The sequence below is a fragment of the Notolepis coatsorum genome (genome assembly GCF_963971535.1).
Source record: "Notolepis coatsorum genome assembly, chromosome: 9".
Lineage (NCBI taxonomy): Eukaryota > Metazoa > Chordata > Actinopteri > Aulopiformes > Paralepididae > Notolepis > Notolepis coatsorum.
Window position 1 is genome coordinate 143,543,340 of NC_140173.1, and position 18,194 is coordinate 143,561,533.

Consider the following 18,194-nt stretch of genomic DNA (forward strand, 5'->3'; position numbering starts at 1 on the left):
GACACGGGTGCCGGGAACCGGCTCCCCTGAGAAGGACGCCTACTACCCCTGGACTCCACACGGCCCTCCTCTACAAAGACAGACTTGTGTGTTAACACAAACTCATCAGCCAAGACAGCAGCGTCGGCTATCTTCGATACCTTATGCTCATTTAGATGTGTGGAAACGTTATCAGGAACACACCTCTTAAATTCCTCTAGGAGAACCAACTGTCTGAGCTGCTCCCTTGACTCTGCTTTTTGCGAGGTGCACCACCGGTCAAACAGGTTCTCCTTCTCTTTTCCAAATTCAACATAAGACTGCCCCTCCTGCCTACGATAACCTCTAAAACGCTGACGATAGGCCTCGGGGACCAACTCATAAGCCCTCAATATGGAAGCTTTAACAAGTTCATAATCAGCGCTTTGTTCAAGGGACAGAGCAGTGTAGGCTTCTTGTGCCCTACCAACCAAAACACATTGTAGCAGCAGTGTCCAGGCGGTATCAGGCCACTTCAATGTGGTTGCCACCCTTTCGAAAAGGGGAAAATATCTTTCCACGTCTTTCTCAAAAAATGGTGGCACCATCCTAATATTCCTGCCTACATCAAACCCGGAACGTGACTCTGGATGCAGAGCACCCGCCTGCAAGGCAGCATACTTATATTCAAGCTCCTTCTGTGCACGCTCGTGCTCCAGCAACAGTTGTTTCTCCTTAAACTCACGCTCATGCTCACGCTCCTCTTTCCTCTCTCTCTCCTTAAGCTCACGCTCCTCTTTACTCTCTCTCTCCTTAAGCTCACGCTCCTCTCTCCTCTCCTCACGCTCTCGCTCTAGCTGCCTTTCCTTAAACTCCAACTCCCTAATCCTCCACTCACCCTCTACACCAGGTAATAGCGGAGACGCGCCAGACGATGGAGGCTCCTCCACCCTCTCCTCAAGCACCTGTTCCCTAATGAGCAAAACCCGCAAAGCACCCAAGGCAGATGGTTTCAAACGTTTCTCACTGGGAGTAAGCTCGACCTTGTAGTGCACAGCAAGCTCGAGCAGTTGTTCTTTGGAAAATTTGTCTAATAAGTCATGAGACGGGCGATCAACAAAGTCCCTGATGGAAGCCATTGTCACTGAACTAGACACCCCAAGCTACACACCCAACCTCACAGACACGAAGAACCACTAACGAACCACTGAAGAACAACGAAGAACCACTGAAGAACCATGAATAATGCTAATTGCCAACAATAACAACCAGAATGGAACACGGTGGAAATGTGAGCTCTACGGAGCGCACCTTTCCAGGTTGCACAAACAACCAAATTTTTTTTTTTTTAAAAACACACCCACCCTAAATAGACGTCATACACGCAGGGTGTTAGGTGCTACCAGGTATGCTCACCAAACACTTAAACAAACAAAATAAATCCAACAAAATTTTCCAAACAGGTGCGCCTTCTAACCTGATGTGACCACATAGCTTCTACGTCTAAACTGCAGAAAACCCCGGCCTACCACATGTCTACCCTAAGAAACACTAAATCAAGCCCTACCACACTACCTGTGTTTCCTGGCCGCCCTAACCTACCTACCCTTAAACTAATGCCCTGTAGACCTAACTTTCTTCAACCACACCTGCTACCAGTCAAAGATCATATACAATCATTTCATTGACCGCCCCAGGAGTACGTGGTGCACCGGACGCTAACCCACAACCAGAAAATAATGTCCCTATCTACATGTGGTGCCTACTAAACTATATATTTTAACAGCATAAGTAGTCACATCAAATTACAAACAAATACGGCATACTCACCTGTTTGATGAAAATGGCTCAGCCCCCACGTTACACCATGTGTAACGAACACCACCCAAACCATAATATGATGACACCCCGTGCAACACAAAAAAAAATCACCAAACAAAGTTCTAGGGGTAAAAGATCCCGGATGAGCGCCCAATTGTTACGACCCTGGCTCATGGGCACGCAACCTATGTGCAATCAACACCAAAACCCTGTGCTCTAACTCAAAAATGCTACTAAACCAAGGAACTACTAATATAACTATAAACTAATGTACTGGTAACCCAACGGACAAGGACTGTAAGAACCTGACAGCTCTTTCACTAGGCACAGACCGTGCATGTGTGTTTCTGGGTCTGCCTTTGAAGCTCCCCAGCAGGTAACCAATCAGCACTAATTGGCTAATTGGCAGCCCTCACCTGCCTGCCCTGGTGAAACAGGAGTGACCAGGCCTCTAGTACATAACAACAGTGTAATCAAAGGTTCCCATGCAGTATTTAGTTTGTGGAAAAATGTGTAAAGGGCGCTCTGGTGATAAGTTCTGCACAAATAACAATCTGTCAAAGTCATGCGTGGTGTGGAGGGGACCTTTAAGAACTCAAGAATAACTTGAAATAATGTCATAACATAAGCAGAGCTGTAGTCAGTAATGTATGCAGGTGCACTAATTATTTTGTCATTTAGCTGACGCAAAAAAAAAGCAATTTACAAGTGCTGCACGATTTAGTTTGTCATGGTAAAAATATCTCAAATCTAAATCACAGAGTTGGGCCATGTTGGGCTGAACGTAAAGTTATTCTATAACCCTAGTTATATGAGTATAGCGATCGCTCTGCTCTTAGTGGAACTATCCCTTTAATCCATTCTAATAATGAAAAAACTTTCAATCTCCACATGTACACCCTTATTCACCTCCGCCTGGCCACACCCACACCCGCTCCTATATAAGCGGGGTCGTGGCCACACAATCAGCTCCTTCCCAAGTCTTTCACCACCAAAGGAGAAGACCGTGGGGTCCTCAGTGAGTCAGAGCAGAGCGCTTGCTATACTCATATAACTAGGGTTATAGAATAACCTTACGTTATAAATCGTATAGCTTTACGCTCTGCTCTTAGTGGAACACAGGAGCTGAGCAGAGCGAAAAGCTCGACAGATGTACCCACTGAGGCCCCCTACAACCATCAGAATACCGGGGAGGATCCGAGCCCCTCGGCCCCCCCTAGCGGAGGACGGGAGGGAGATCGGACCCGACTGTGCGAAGAGGGTTTAGCACCTCAAACGCACAGGGTGAGCAGACCGTGGGACTTACCTTTGTTTAGAAGGGCCCGCGACCACTCGAGCGCGCATCCCACATGCCACCAGGGAACGGTCTGTCTGCTCCCGGCTGCCCTTGGGGGGGAAGGACGACGGGATGGGTTAATCGCAGAGACGAATCGCATACATGCATTGCATGCATGCCGATTAATGACCTCTGAGCAGGTCCTAAATTATTTATTATTATTAAAATTAACCCGAGAGTCGACTCTGCTACCAACACACCGGGGAACCAACCACCCACCTATGTTTAGTTTAACAGGAGGCGGTTGTTCCCTTAACCCACAAAGAAAACTCAGAAACGTAACTGCGCGTATACACAGGCTATACAAGCAGTACAAGTGTTTCAGCTTTCAAAGGGTTAACCCAGGCCAACAGGTTAACGAGGACGAGTCCCGACCTGGGCCTGGCGGACCGGGACCTACACAGGGATGTCTAGAGGAGTTGACAGGCAACCTCCCTGACAGCCCCCTTCCATCCCCGGCCTAGCAGGGAGGGAGGGGTGAAACAAATGGAGAAGGACCAAGCCCCCTAACACAGCGCAAGTCCAAAACAGTATGGACCAAGCACGTCACTGTTAAGGGCAACTTGTGGTGGCATACATATGACACACACATCAATCCCCGCAACGCCTGGCCCGACCCGGCATTTTCCCCCCGGAAAAGCACAAAGTCCTTCGGGGTACCAGAACAGCAGATCTGCGCCCCGGCGGGGCAACGGGTTAACTGACCTGGTCCGGCACGACTAGAACCAGTCCCGTGTCCCAGTCACGCCGCCATCCCCAGTCCTAAGAGGGGGGTAGGTACGCGTGTCGATCCAAAACATCACAGAGGGCGCCACCAAGACGGTCAGTACGCGAACGCACTGCCCCTGGTGGCCCACCTCATGTGCGTGAGACCCCTCCGCCAATGTTTTGATCTACTCCGTCATCTCCCCCCGGAGATGTACGTGAGCCGTCGAGTCTAACCTAGTGCACTGGCGCTCGGTAGAGATAAAAATCTCCTTCCCAGCCGCCCGCATAAAAAACGCTGTTTCTATGAGTTGGGCAACCAAGCCAGCCCATAAAGTGGTTACAACATTGAAAGCACCCAGGGCCAGCGCTAATTGGTCCCGCAGACCATACGCTGATTACATAACTAGCGTATATGCACGTCGAGAACCCGAAACACATCGACGGCGAATTCTAATAAGAAACACCACACAACGTTTCCTCCATGCTGTCTGGGACGAGCAGCAGGAAGCCGGCCTATAAGACACAGATACGGGTCTCATATGACGCGCCTGAGGGTAAAACCCCGTCAATTCTGCTCTTTATATAAGAGGGGAAGACAGAAGTTCGCCCAGAGAGACCTCTACGTGAATAACAATTGAAAAAGATATATGTAATAAATAATTGGGCCAAGTGACCAACGGCCCAATACACACTTTCAATAGAGAGCAGAGCAGAAAACAAACAGTCTTCAAATGCATTGCATCATCCAACTTTGACAATGACAGCGGTCTGCAGCACACACCCTGAAAACTCATGGCCTATTGGCTCATGGCCAATAGGAAAAACGCGCCTAGTGACGTATTCCATGGCCGGGGAAATTTCGTGACCCGCCCATCCTAATATGGAGTGGAACCAGGGAACCCCCCTTCCCCCTTCCTGTGACGCGCTGACCCCTCAGCCCGACAGGGAGACTGACAGGCAGGAGGCCCAACCTCCTGGCCAATCAGTGTCACAAACGATACAACAATATCCGAAAGGGGGGGAGGGGTTTATTAGTCCACCCCTTATGACCCCTCACCCCTGATACAATGCAATAACAAAGCAGAGCCATGACACCAGTTGCGCACTACATGAAAGCGCATATACCTGTTAGGGTAATAGCTTCACATGCTGCACGCCAGCCACAGACGACAACCTCGTTTGTGCAAAAAACTGGCTTTATACACGGCTCAGGCTTATGTGCGAAACTTGCCACCTGAAATTTATACCTTTACCCTAAAGTAAAAACCACAGACCAAAGAGAGGGGCCAAAGGACCTTGGTACAAGAGCTATATATGTACAACTTCTGTAGTCTAACACCCAACCCAGTTGTGGACTCAATGCCACGTTTACCTAAACGTAAAATACGAACACACACAACCCTCTTTACACAATAAAAAAGGCAAAAGTTCACTCTTACTACTGCAAGAAGAATGCCGTCTTTTATGATGAGAGAAGACATAAGTCCTCGACCAAGTGCTAGCTACAGGCCTTGCTAAGTCATACATAATAGCGACCAAAACAATTTTCAGAGAAAACTGCACCACTCCCTAAGCAAGAGCGCAACCCCAGCAGTAGCTGAGGGTTTACACCGTATCCCCAAATATATAGTGAATCAACACACGTTTTGTAACAAAAAACAGTCCCTCACCAGGAGGGACCCTTTATTTAATAACAGAAATCATATTTGAGCGGGGGGGGGGGGGGCAAACAGGGGAAGTCACTAGCGTCGCCTCCTCCATCTCTCTGCAGGCTGCCGTCATCTGCTGCATAGCCGACCCGAAAAGTCCAGCATCGGAGAGGGGGGCCGTGAGCAGTGGAATCCTCCTCTGGTCCGGAACCCCCGCCTGCTCCAGCCAAAGGAGACGATGGATGAGAGTGGCCAGGGCGTGCTCCTTCCCGGCGGCTATCGCCTGCAGCTGAGTCAGATGCAGGATGGCCCCAGCCGCCTGGGCGTGGAGGTACCGTTGATGGTTGTGCAGTACCACCCCGCCCGCCATCAGTCCCGACATGTAGCGCGCCAGCTGCGCAATGTTGGAGGTTACAGCCAGGCTCTGTGTCGAGGCGATGTACACCTGGTCACTCCACATAGCCAACTGCCTAGCCGATTTCCCCTGGGGAACTGGCTTTCGTAACGGCTCCCACACCATCTCGGGGCAAAGGATGGACGCCATCGGGCTATCAAGTCGAGGCACCCCATCCTTTAGCCCCTGGACCAAACCCACCACCCGCGTGACTGGCACGTAGGAGGGGGTAAGGCAGACGATGCGGGATATTACCTCCATTGATGGGATGCGATTAAATCACTGTAAATATACTAATGTAAATCATTGTTTCGTTGTACATATTGTGTATAGTTTATAACGTTATTGTTTTTTACGTAACGTTAGTAGCTTGCTAGCCGGCATTCCCGAAACTCCTCTACATGCCCCGATTTAAAATGGTTCTCTCCTCTTTGTATACTTTTTTCCTTACCAACAAAGTATTCTGCCAGGGAACTTATGGACACGACAGTAGACATTGCTAACATCTAGTACATTTAGCTAGGTAACGTTAACGTTAGTTAGCTACCGTGGTATCAGCTGGCCGTGACGTGTATTAAGCGACGACCGGCGTTCTACTGCCTGTACTGGTAAGTGTAGTTCTTTTTTAACGACAAATTAAAAACCTTATAACTACCTTTATTTCAACCAAAAATGCTTAAACAATAATGTTAGTGGTAGAAGGGAACTAATTTTGTGCAAAAATGGAAAGCTTGCCAATGTTCATGAGGCAGAATTGTTACAATAGCCGATAATCCATTTTCCCAATTATACATCCCTAAACGGGTGGACCGACCGCGCAGTCCAAAGTGACGTCAGACTACACCTCCCTATAGACCACCGAACACTTCCGGTATTCTGAAATCATGGGAGAGAGAGCGGGGGGGGGGGGGGGGAATGAATTAATGTGAAATAAGGTGGCTACAAGGCTCATTCTGATAGTGGCTTTGGTAAATCAGATCACGCGTCAATCTTTCTTTCACCAATGTACAAACAGAGAATCAAAAGTACTCCTGTAGTCTCGCGAGAGGTGCAGAAATGGGATTTGACGTCAGAGGAGACGCTCCGGTCTGCGTTTGACTGCACAGACTGGAATGTGTTCCGCGACACAGATAACATTAATGTCTACACGGAGACAGTGGTGGACTATGTTTGTACTATGGTGGAAGAAACAATCCCCACTACCAAAATGAGAGTTTACCCAAATCAAAAACCCTGGGTAGACAAATCCGTCCGTGAAGCTCTGAGAGAGCGCACCAAAGCATACAACGACGGCCTAGTGGCAGGCAACATGAATGACCACAAGGTGGCGCGATACAACGTAAGGAGGACAGTGTCAGAGGCCAAACGGCGCTACAGAGATAAAATTGAACTCCAGTTTGAACAAGCTGACTCTAGAGCTATGTGGCAGGGGCTCAAAACGATGACAGACTACAAAGGCGCCTCCCTCAAACTGAACAGTGACATCTCCTTAGCAAATGACCTCAATACCTTCTATGCGAGGTTTGATGCTGGTAATAACAACACCAGCTCACAAGCCACGGCAATGGGGGGGGGGGGGGGTCGGCTGCTGATGGAGGCGCAGTGTTCAGGGTAACAGAGCATGAGGTGAGGCGGACCTTTAAAAAAGTGAATATCAGGAAGGCAGCAGGTCCGGACGGCATCCCCGGCCGCGTCCTAAAAGTCTGTGCCAACCAACTGGCCCCAGTATTCACTGACATATTTAACCTGTCCTTAGAACAGGCTGTCATCCCCACCTGCCTGAAGAAGTCCACTATTATCCCTGTACCCAAGAAATCCAAGCCTGCTTGCCTCAACGACTACCGCCCTGTAGCTCTCACCTCCATAGCCATGAAGTGCTTTGAGAAGCTAGTAAAGGGCTACATCTGCTCCTCCCTCCCCATCAACATGGACCCCCTGCAATTTGCATACCGCCCCAACAGGTCCACGGAGGACGCCATAGCCCATGTGTTGCACACAGCAGCATCACACCTGGACAAGAGGCAGGGGAACTATGTGAGAATGCTATTCATCGACTACAGCTCGGCATTCAATACCATAGTCCCCTCCATACTCATAGCCAAGCTCAGGGACCTGGGCTTGAACTATGACCTCTGCCAGTGGGTCTTGGACTTCCTGACTGGCAGACCCCAGGTGGTGAGAGCAGGCAACTGCACCTCCTCATCCATCACCCTCAACATAGGGGCCCCCCAGGGCTGTGTTCTGAGTCCCCTCCTCTACTCCCTGTACACACACGACTGTGTGGCTCAGCGGAGTAGCAATACAATCATCAAATTTGCTGACGACACAGTGGTGGTGGGCCTGATCTCTGCCAACGACGAGAGGGCCTACCTGGAAGAGGTCAAGGTCCTGGCGGGATGGTGCCAGGAAAACAGCCTCTCCCTGAACGTCAGCAAAACAAAGGAGATGATTGTGGACTTCAGGAGGTCGGGGGTCAAGGACTACAGCCCCCTCAGCATCGACGGGGCACCGGTTGAGAGAGTCAACAGCTTTAAGTACCTCGGAGCCTACATATCCGAGGACTTGACATGGACCACACACATTGACAGTGTTGTGAAGAAGGCACGACAACGCCTCTACTTCCTCAGGCGCCTAAGGAAGTTCCAAGTCAGTCAGAAGATCCTTAAGAACTTCTACTCATGTACAATAGAGAGCATCTTGACCGGCAACATCACCTCCTGGTTTGGGAATAGCACTGCACAAGACCGAAGCAGACTACAAAGAGTGACACGTTCAGCCGAACGCACAATTGGAGGGGGGCTCCCCACCCTCCAGAACATTTACAACAAGCGTTGCAAGGGCAAGGCTAAGAGAATCATTAAAGACTCCAGTCACCCGAACAACTGCCTCTTTGAACTGCTGCGGTCAGGCAAGCGATACCGGAGTCTCAAGGCGAGCACAGAAAGACTCAGAAGAAGCTTCTATCCCCAGGCCATCAGGCTGCTAAACGAACAATGAATGAACACTACACAACAACAACCACCAAACGCACATAGCACACACATCCACACGCACACACTCACTTTAAACAAACACACTGTAGCACCCACTCCACACACTTTATAGCACACACCCACTTTAAACAAACACACTGTAGCACCCACTCCCCACACTTTATATTTATTGATGAAGGATTGCACTACAACTCGTACACCTTACTGTAAATTGTACCTAAATTGTACCTCATCCCATTTCTGCTTTGCACTAGATAGTACTGTACATTAGTACACTGCATAGTATTGTATATTATATGGTAACTCAGAACATTGTACATATGTCTATACCGAACACTGTGACCTCATTTTCTTCTTCTAAATTACATGCTATACTATGTTATTTGATACTATCTTGTCTAGCACAGTCTCTGGAGCGTAACAGTAAGAAGCATTTTGTATGAAAGTATTCTGTACTTCTGTATGACAACTATTAAAGAAACTTGAAATGAACCGAGAAAGTGCAGATCGACTTGGGATTTGTCTCTCCGTGTTCAGGAGACTCGTATAAAAGTATATTGGATCATGTCTCCAGCACCCCCACACACATAATATATTTATTATTCTGCCAATGTAAAAAATACTATATCGGACAGACATCCCGCAAATTAAAAATCAGATTGAACAAACACAGAAGCAATATAAAGCGGGCTGACATTAATTCCCCTGTGGCACGACATTTGAACGAAATGGATCATAAAATCAATGACCTCAAGTGCATAGGTCTAGAGATGGTATTTCTTAATAGAAGGGGTGGTAACCATGAACAACTCCTTTTGCAACGGGAATGTGTATGGATTCATCCATCTGGTATGAATAAAGAGTTCAATTTGGCTCCATTCCTTTAGGTGAAAGCTGAGCCTATTCTAAGCTGTTTACTGTATAAACAATAACTATAGTACACTGATTAATGAACGGTCTAAACAACCTCATACCCCCAATGTACCACAGTTTTTTGTTCCATGCAGAAATTTTTTTTGTATCCACTTTTTTTTTTGTACTCCTCTTTTTAAATTTTTTACCCCCATCCCAATTTGCCGTGCCAATTCTCCCCTCGCCTGTCTTGAACGTTGCTCGCATATGCCCCCGACTGGTCGGTTGTAGGGAGGATAGAAGCCTTGCATCACGTGTCCCCTCCGATACATGTGGAGGCAGCCTGTCACATCTTTTCACCTGCCAGCGCGCACTCTCATTGGCGAGGTGTAACGCGTGGGAGGCTCACACTACCCCCGCCATTTTTCCTGTCTCTGCTGTGCAGGCGCCCTGACTGACCTGTAGGCTGTAGGAGTCGCTGTCCACAACGTCCAGATTACCACCCATCGACTTCCACCCGCTAACTCTGCCAATGAGTTAGTATGACGGCCGGCCCAAGCCGGAGGCAACGCCGACAGCCGGAGTCGAACCCGGTGTCTCTTGCGTTGGCCACGCAGCCGCCTTTGTTCCATACAGACTTGTAAATATTGTATTGTAATATGTATATATTAATGTGTATTGTGTTTCATACGTATAGCCATTACGCTATATTCATGTGATACTGTGATGAAATATCTACCTGTCAATCTAGCCCTGCTATAATTACTGATCATGACGTCAACCTAGCCTGTTTGCTGATTGCTGATTGTTCCCACCTGCATGTTGTCAAGTACAGCCTATAGTTAAGGTTTGTTTGTCACAACTATCATTGCACACTGATGAAGGCCGGATGGCTGAATGCGTTTTGTGCTTATACAAATTGTGCCTATTAAAATAAAAACAACGACTTTCCTCGAGTGCGGTCCCTACTCCCTTTTTTTCGACCTAATTAATGTTGGACTACGCACCTGTCTGAGTGCAGTGGTTACCCCTTTTTACAGCACCCCCACAGCCGCATCTATACTTTCCGTAGCCGCATTTCTGGCAGACGTTTCTGGTCATGTGACATGTGCGCCCAATAGCGTGACGAGCTGTGTCTTTGCCCATTTCCACGTCAAACAGCCTGCAAACTACCTGGCGTTCTATCGCCTGCATGCTCTAAGACAAACTCTAACCTTAACCAACTTCGAAAGAGTGCCTAAGCTTAACCGTCGAAAGAACTTGCCTAACCTTAACCAACTTCGAAGATTGCCTAAGCTTAACCAGTGTAGAAACTGGCGTCGGCCAATCAGAGAGCGTCTGCCAGAAATGCGGCTACGGAAAGTATAGACGCCCCACAGCCATAGCTACAACCACTTAATGCCAAGGCTCTCATCCACATACAGTACATTCATTTTCTCCCCCCGCTCTCTCCTCCATGAGCTCAATGTAACGCGGAAGTGCAGTGGTCTATATGGTCTCATTTCTAGAGCAAGTGAACGACACTAATGTAAAACAGTTACAAAGTTACCTCTTTTCTGTTATTCTCCTTGTTTAAAATGTAATTTAATTAATTTTTGAATAATTTACTTAATCTTAGAATAATGTAATTAATCTTAGAATGCCTGTCTTCAGTCTGCGTTTGGTGTACGATGTGTTGCCACATGCTGCATTTAAACTGCAATTGAATTCCCCCATGCGAGACAATAAAGTCAGTCAGTCACTCAATAAATCAATCAATTAATCAATCAATCAGCACTGAGCAGTTACCTCTCATGGCCCCATGGTGTCAATTACTTAGTGCATCTTTAAATAAGGGTGAAAAATACAGTATCTACTTTGTACTCACATATTTAGTCTCATGTCCCAAGAAGAATCTTGGAGGAGAAGCGTTTGGCTACATGTGATGAAACGGGACAAGAGGAAAGAGAAGGAGAAACACTGAAACATTATTATATTATGTAACGGTTGTGACATTGTCACCTTAAACGTCGATGCCCCGAGGGAGAACCCGGGTCTCCCACGCCACTCTCACTGCTTTGTAACGTGCCTATGTGTCTTTTGAGGATGAGAGTGAGTTTAACCCATACCACCGCTACTCACCCCAGCCCTTCGTGACTGCGCTTCACGATACCATCCGTTACAATTATATTACTATAATATTATTATAGTCACTGTCTATCCTTCCTGGCTGTGACACATTACACTTGCACTAATCATGGTTGCCTTTGTGGTAATAACTAATGACGGGCACTGATCGTTGTGATTCACAATGATTAACTAGTGACTATGTATATTGAGATGTAGGTATTGATTTAACTCAGTCGCTCTCTCTCTCTCTCTCTCTCTCTCTCTCTCTCTCTCTCTCTTTCTCTCTCTCTCTCTCTCTCTCTCACCACCCGCATTTCATTGTATACTTGTATGCCGTGACAAATAAAACTCTTGACTTGACTTGTCTCTCTCTCTCTCCTCTCTTTCTCTTTCTCTTTCTCTCTCTCTTCCTCTCTCTCTTCCCCTCTCTGCTGCTTTGCACTATATAGTACTGTACATTAGTACACTGCATAGTATTGTATATTATATGGTAACTCAGTTACGTCTATTCTGCATCGAACATTGTACATATGTCTATACTGAACACTGTGACCTCATTTTCTACTTTTCTACTTCTAAATTACATGCTATACTATGTTATTTGATACTATCTTGTCTAGCACAGTCTCTGTAGCGTAACAGTAAGAAGTATTTTGTATGAAAGTATTCTGTACTTCTGTATGACAACTATTAAAGAAACTTGAGAAACTTGAAACTCTCTCCCCCTTTTACTTTATTTTCTCTCTCCCTCCCTCTCTCCCTTTTCTATTTCTCTCTCTTTCTCTTGTTGTTGTGATGCACCGCCAACCTTGTAAACCATGACTGTTGTTATTTCGCCAACTGAATACGCCTCGTCCTTTTGTATTTCAGTGATTGTTTGTGTTGAGAGGTTGACAAAGTGGACGTGCCTTGAACGCAACGCTGCACTGCAAGGCTGAAACGAGTCGGCCATCCAGGCACGGACTGACAGTCCTTGTGTCGTCTCCCTCCTTAATGATGGTTTTATTTTAGGTTTATAACAGTAGATTGTACTAAGCAGTTGTTGGCTCATTAGTTTGTGATTCACATGCACTAAAAATTCACCAGAACGCAGGAAATTAAGTCTTTGTAACTAACAAACTCCTGTTTAAAAAGTAATTGGGGCTGTATTTCACACTATAGTGTACACACTAAGTGCCCAGAGAAAGAGGTTGGCACAGCAGCAGTCTGTACAGAGCAGCACTTCAAAGATCAATTAGATTACTATAATATCATCAACACAGCGGAAGTACCACCAATTATGGTTGGAAGAACGTTAGGAATATACTTACCGCTTCTGTACCTGCATGTACCTTGTTTATCTACTGAATGGGATCCTGATTATAGCTGCTGCGCCAAGCAACCATTATTCTCCCTGGGGCCACAAAGTCAGGTGTACTGCATATATCTAATGAATACAACCCCCATTTAAGGAATTCACACGTGCTTCCTGGAATGTCTGATAGAGAACCCTGGAATGTCTGATTACTTCCCCCAGGCCATCAGAGCCTTGAACACTGAACTCTCCACACACAAGCACACATGAGCACACACACAACACACACACTGTACACGCTCACACACTAGCAGCCACTTTAACATGAGCACACACACACACACTCATGCTGCACACGCTCACACTTATGGTCACTTTACAGAAGGAAAGGTCACTTTAAGAATAGTATAGTATAGCTTGAGATTGTAAAATATAGCATTGTATAGCAGTGTACATAAAGACCCAGTGCCTCATCCGTAGCGAACAGTGTATTGCACTACCACAGGACCTAGCATGTCCTACCATGCTCTGTAAATAACTCATGTACAGATACCGATATGCCCTACTTTGTTACTTGTTATTGCACAATGTCGTTCTATTGGATTCTTATTATATATTACTATTGTAATTATGCACATCGTTGCGGGCAAAAAGACCCCCCGCATTTCATTGTATACTTGTATGCCGTGACAAATAAAACTCTTGTATCTTGTATCTACTGTTATACAACGGCATGCACATTTCTCGATTCTGATTGGCCATTTACACGTCTTTATTGGCAACAATCCACGGTCCTGGGCTCAGGACCCGCCCACAACCGAATCACATATCACTCCCCGGCTCACTCCGGGAGAAAACAAGATCGCGGACAACAAATGGATATGTTGATAGCACCATAACGACTAAATATGAAGCGATTCTGTCAAGGGGAATGTGTTAGTCCTTTAAACAATGTTGGATGATGTAATTGATGGGTCTTGAGTCAATCTAGAACAAAAGAAAAATCGCGGATTGATTGATTGATTAATTGATTGATTTAAATTTCTACTTCCTTCCCACTGACTGCAGCGTTCACTCTCACACTGTCCGACGCTGGCGTACCCACAAACACACACACACACGTACACACACACACACACACACACACACACACACACACACTGTGACACACACACACACACACGCACACACACACACACACACACACACTCCTGTCTGCAACAGCGGGGGAGTCAGACTGAGAGAGAAGCAGCGCTGTTTTAAGTGAGCATGGTCTATTGAATTGATTGATTGGTTGATTGCTAATTTTATTACTGTACCCCTGGTTTCCAACTGGTTAAGTTTAGGCTAAAAGAAATAAATAAAAAAATAGGGCGAAGAAAACGTTTTTTTCCTATAGGGCAAAGAAAACGTTTTAATTTGTTTTACCTACTTTATATAGAAGCATCTAAGAATGAAGTTCTATGGAAAGTAGGTCTGCATTCCCTTAACAATTGTGTGTATTGAGCCGTACTGTATTGTACCCATTCTGCATCTGGTAATACAATTTTCAATCAATCATTCCAATAATACACAGTTGGATGTGTTAGTTGGTTGGATGCACTTCAAGCTGCTTCCACATGAGGCAACTTCTCTCAATCATTCCAATAATACACAGTTGGATGTGTTAGTTTGGTTGGATGCACTTCAAGCTGCTTCCACATGAGGCAACTTGTCTTTTTTGTAGTTGTGGGAACTACTTTTTCTGGCGGATGGTTTTTTCAATAAATCTTCGATTAATGTGTGTTTATTGTATAGAAATAAGGTTGGATGAATCTGGCAGTTGTATAAAAGCTTTACACCACTTGTAGTCGTGATTTGTGACCAATAAACCATGCCTAGGGGGGTCTAACGACCCTCGGCTGCGCCTCGGGCCTAACGACCACCCCTAGGCATGGTTTATTGGTCACAAACCACTCCTGGCCGTGATGTAATGCTTAATAAGTGTCTGACTCTTACCACCTAAACTGCACGGACTGCAACGTATAATGTATGATGTATATCATGCCAGTTAGGGTACCTTATGTATACTGCACCTGTGTATACTGTTTACTTTACTTACTCATAGTATATATTCAGATTCTAAGTGTTTATTGTCCATATTTATTGTAACATATAATATAACTGATATGGCATACAGACCTCCATCTGCACCTTTGATTACACTGTTTACTTTATCATATTTTTATATTCAGAGTTAATTATATTGTTTACACTGCTTATTTTTTATCTTTACCATAGTTGTATTGCCTATTTTTTTGTCTTATACTATTACACTGCCTGTACCATGTACCTCCCCTCCCCTGTGCCCCATGCTGCTATGACGCCCACATTTTCCCAAGGGGATCAATAAAGGAATATCTGATCTTATCTTATCTTACCAGATGTAGAATCTGCTCCAGAGACGATGAACAGGCCACTGATCGCCTCTTTTATTGAATACTGTCTAATGAGCCTAATGTCTAATGAAGTCTAATGCCAGGTCAGAATTGTGGTGTAGCATTAGACTTTGTTCATAATACAGTTTGATGTACAGCGATGAACGCAATATTCAGTCAAAATATTAGAGAAGTAAAAACGTTTTAAAAAGCCAGTGACGGAGCAAGATTGGGTTTCATCCTTGATTTGAGATATTTACTGGATAAGAACCAATTCCTTGGTTATATTGGCATGGCCTTGTCCTATTGCTTTGTCAATTGTTACCCCGTTAACCAATATCACAATAGAGTGTACAGATTCACATTACATTTTTGGCTTTCTTATATGCGACGTAGTTATCATGGGTATCTTTTTATCTACAAAGCAATTATTGGCAAACTTCCACCTTATATTACATCTTTGTTGGTCTGGAGTGCTGTCACCTACCAAACTCGTTCGAATGATGGGCTTGTGCTTAGGGTGCCTCGAGTTCGGTCTGAGCTTGGAAAGTCTGCCTTCTCCTACGATGCTCCATACACATGGAATACCCTAAAGCTCAGAGCATTCCCGTCATTCATGGAGTTTAAAGGCATTGCACTTGACCTATGTACTGAATCATGTAATTGTTTTTAATCCATCATTGTAGTAATTGTAATTCATTGTAATTAATAACTGTTGTGATATTTGTGTCCTTTGTTAACTCGTCATCAGTGTAAATGAGGGAAACCTCAGTGCTTTCACGAGTATAAATAAAGGTTTGAAATGAATATAATGTCTGAAATTATTATTTTTGTCAAAAGCAGAGTCGGGAGTACAATGCATTTTCAAAATTGTGCAATGGCTTTTGAATGAGTTTCATATTTGTCATGAAACCTACTAAACCTCTAACGGATCACATATAGATTTCGTAAAATAACATTGGAATCGTTAGGCAGTCGTTGGGCTATATTGTCACACACCTATTAAGTAACGTGTCACAAGGTGTTTGCCGAGACATGTTCTGGAACATACCTGCGGAACGCCTTTGTTTGCCAGTTCCCTGGAGAGTCGGGGCACATGGGATGTTTGGCACTTTAGAGGGTGCAAACAAACACAAAGCCAAGACAACATTGCACTTCAGTATTCAACTTTATCACATGGTTTTATGTTCATGGGGTTCATGCTGAAATCATTGGTCTGTTAATGTTCTCAGACAGACAACTTGACACTCTAGCGAGCAAATATTTCTGTTGGCACTTGAGTTAAAGGAACACGGCAACATTATGGGAAATGCGCTCACCGTCTTCTCCAGAGTCGGACAAGAAGATGGAGACACATTTCCTCAGTACAAAGTTATCCGGCTGCAAGCTAGCCTAGCTTAACACAAATTAATAGAAGCTGATACGGACCAGCTAGCCTAGCTTAAGGTCGCTTTCACACAGGGGCTGTTTGGTCCGGACTATCGGACCAGAAGTCGATAGTCCGGTTTTTCGGGTTTGTGTGAATGCGCAGTCGAACTCGGTCCGCGGACCAAACGCGCGAACTCGGTCCTCCAAAAAACATAGGTCTCGGTTCGCCTTCATCGGACCAAACGCGGACCAAACGTAGTCAGTCAGGCATCTTGGGTAGAAGGAACACAGCAGCTTATTATTATTATTATTAATACCGCGCGCAGCACACTGCATCTATCTATCTATATATCTAACTGTGCATCTTGGGTAGAAGGAAGAAGAAAAAAACACGGCTTATTATTACCATGGCGCGCGGCATTACAAGCACACTGTGTAAACATGTCTCGTGGACAGACTTGGGTGATCCGCTGATCTGGAGTCAGACATGGCTCGCAGTCCACACACACAGACACGCACACACGGGCTTGCAGCCACACACACACATTTCCACTCTCTATCAATGCCACGCCTCTGCTACTATCACCATAGATATCTATGACTATCACTGCTACGCAGTTGTATTTCCGCATTTCACTTCCTGAAGGGGAGGGATTTCCACTCCATTGTGTCCAATAGACGAGCGCCCTTTTCGACCGCGTGACTTTGTTCATGAAGTTTGGTGCGCCTGACAAATGTACTGTGTGAATGCAGACGAACCAAATGATGAATGCAACGATGTTGCAACTTCACTACCAGAACCGCACCGAGTCCACCAAAACTATAATGTGAAAGCACCCTTAAAACTCCGGAAGAGGTGTTTTTGGCCAACAGCTAGCTAGTCCGTATCCACGTCCATTAATTTGTGCTAAACTAGGCTAGCTTGCACCCAAATAGCTTTCTAGTGAACGCACAGAGAGGAAATTGATATCTATCTTCTTGACTGACTCTGGAGAAGACGGTAAGCACATAATGTTGGCTTATTCCTTTAAAAGAAAATGGGGGTTTAGCATTGTTAGCATTACTTGTTAAATAATGTCCACCCATTTTAAGAAGCCTATTTTGATTTGTTACACATTTGGGACACATTTCTATCAAAAAAGCATGTGCACTGTGTTTCTGTTTCTGAGATATTGGAAGCGGAAATGATTAGCATTAGTTAGCGATGCTAGTGGAAGTCAATAGGGTCCATTAAGCTCCATGTTGTGTCTAAAATAAATTCACATCAAAGAGGCTGGAGACAGGAAGAGGGAAGA

General features: G+C 45.6%; 1 protein-coding gene across 1 annotated transcript in view; it reads right to left on the minus strand.

Moving 5' to 3' along the window:
• The window catches only part of mlip (muscular LMNA-interacting protein), a 94,771-nt gene that overhangs the window by 28,583 nt on the left and 47,994 nt on the right, over positions 1–18,194 (minus strand). Inside the window, exons 8-9 of the mRNA XM_084321521.1 lie at positions 16,583–16,642; positions 11,579–11,626 (exon numbers count right to left, since the gene is read on the minus strand). Of these exons, the coding sequence (XP_084177647.1) occupies positions 11,579–11,626; positions 16,583–16,642 (108 nt within the window). The remainder of the gene's footprint in view (positions 1–11,578; positions 11,627–16,582; positions 16,643–18,194) is intronic.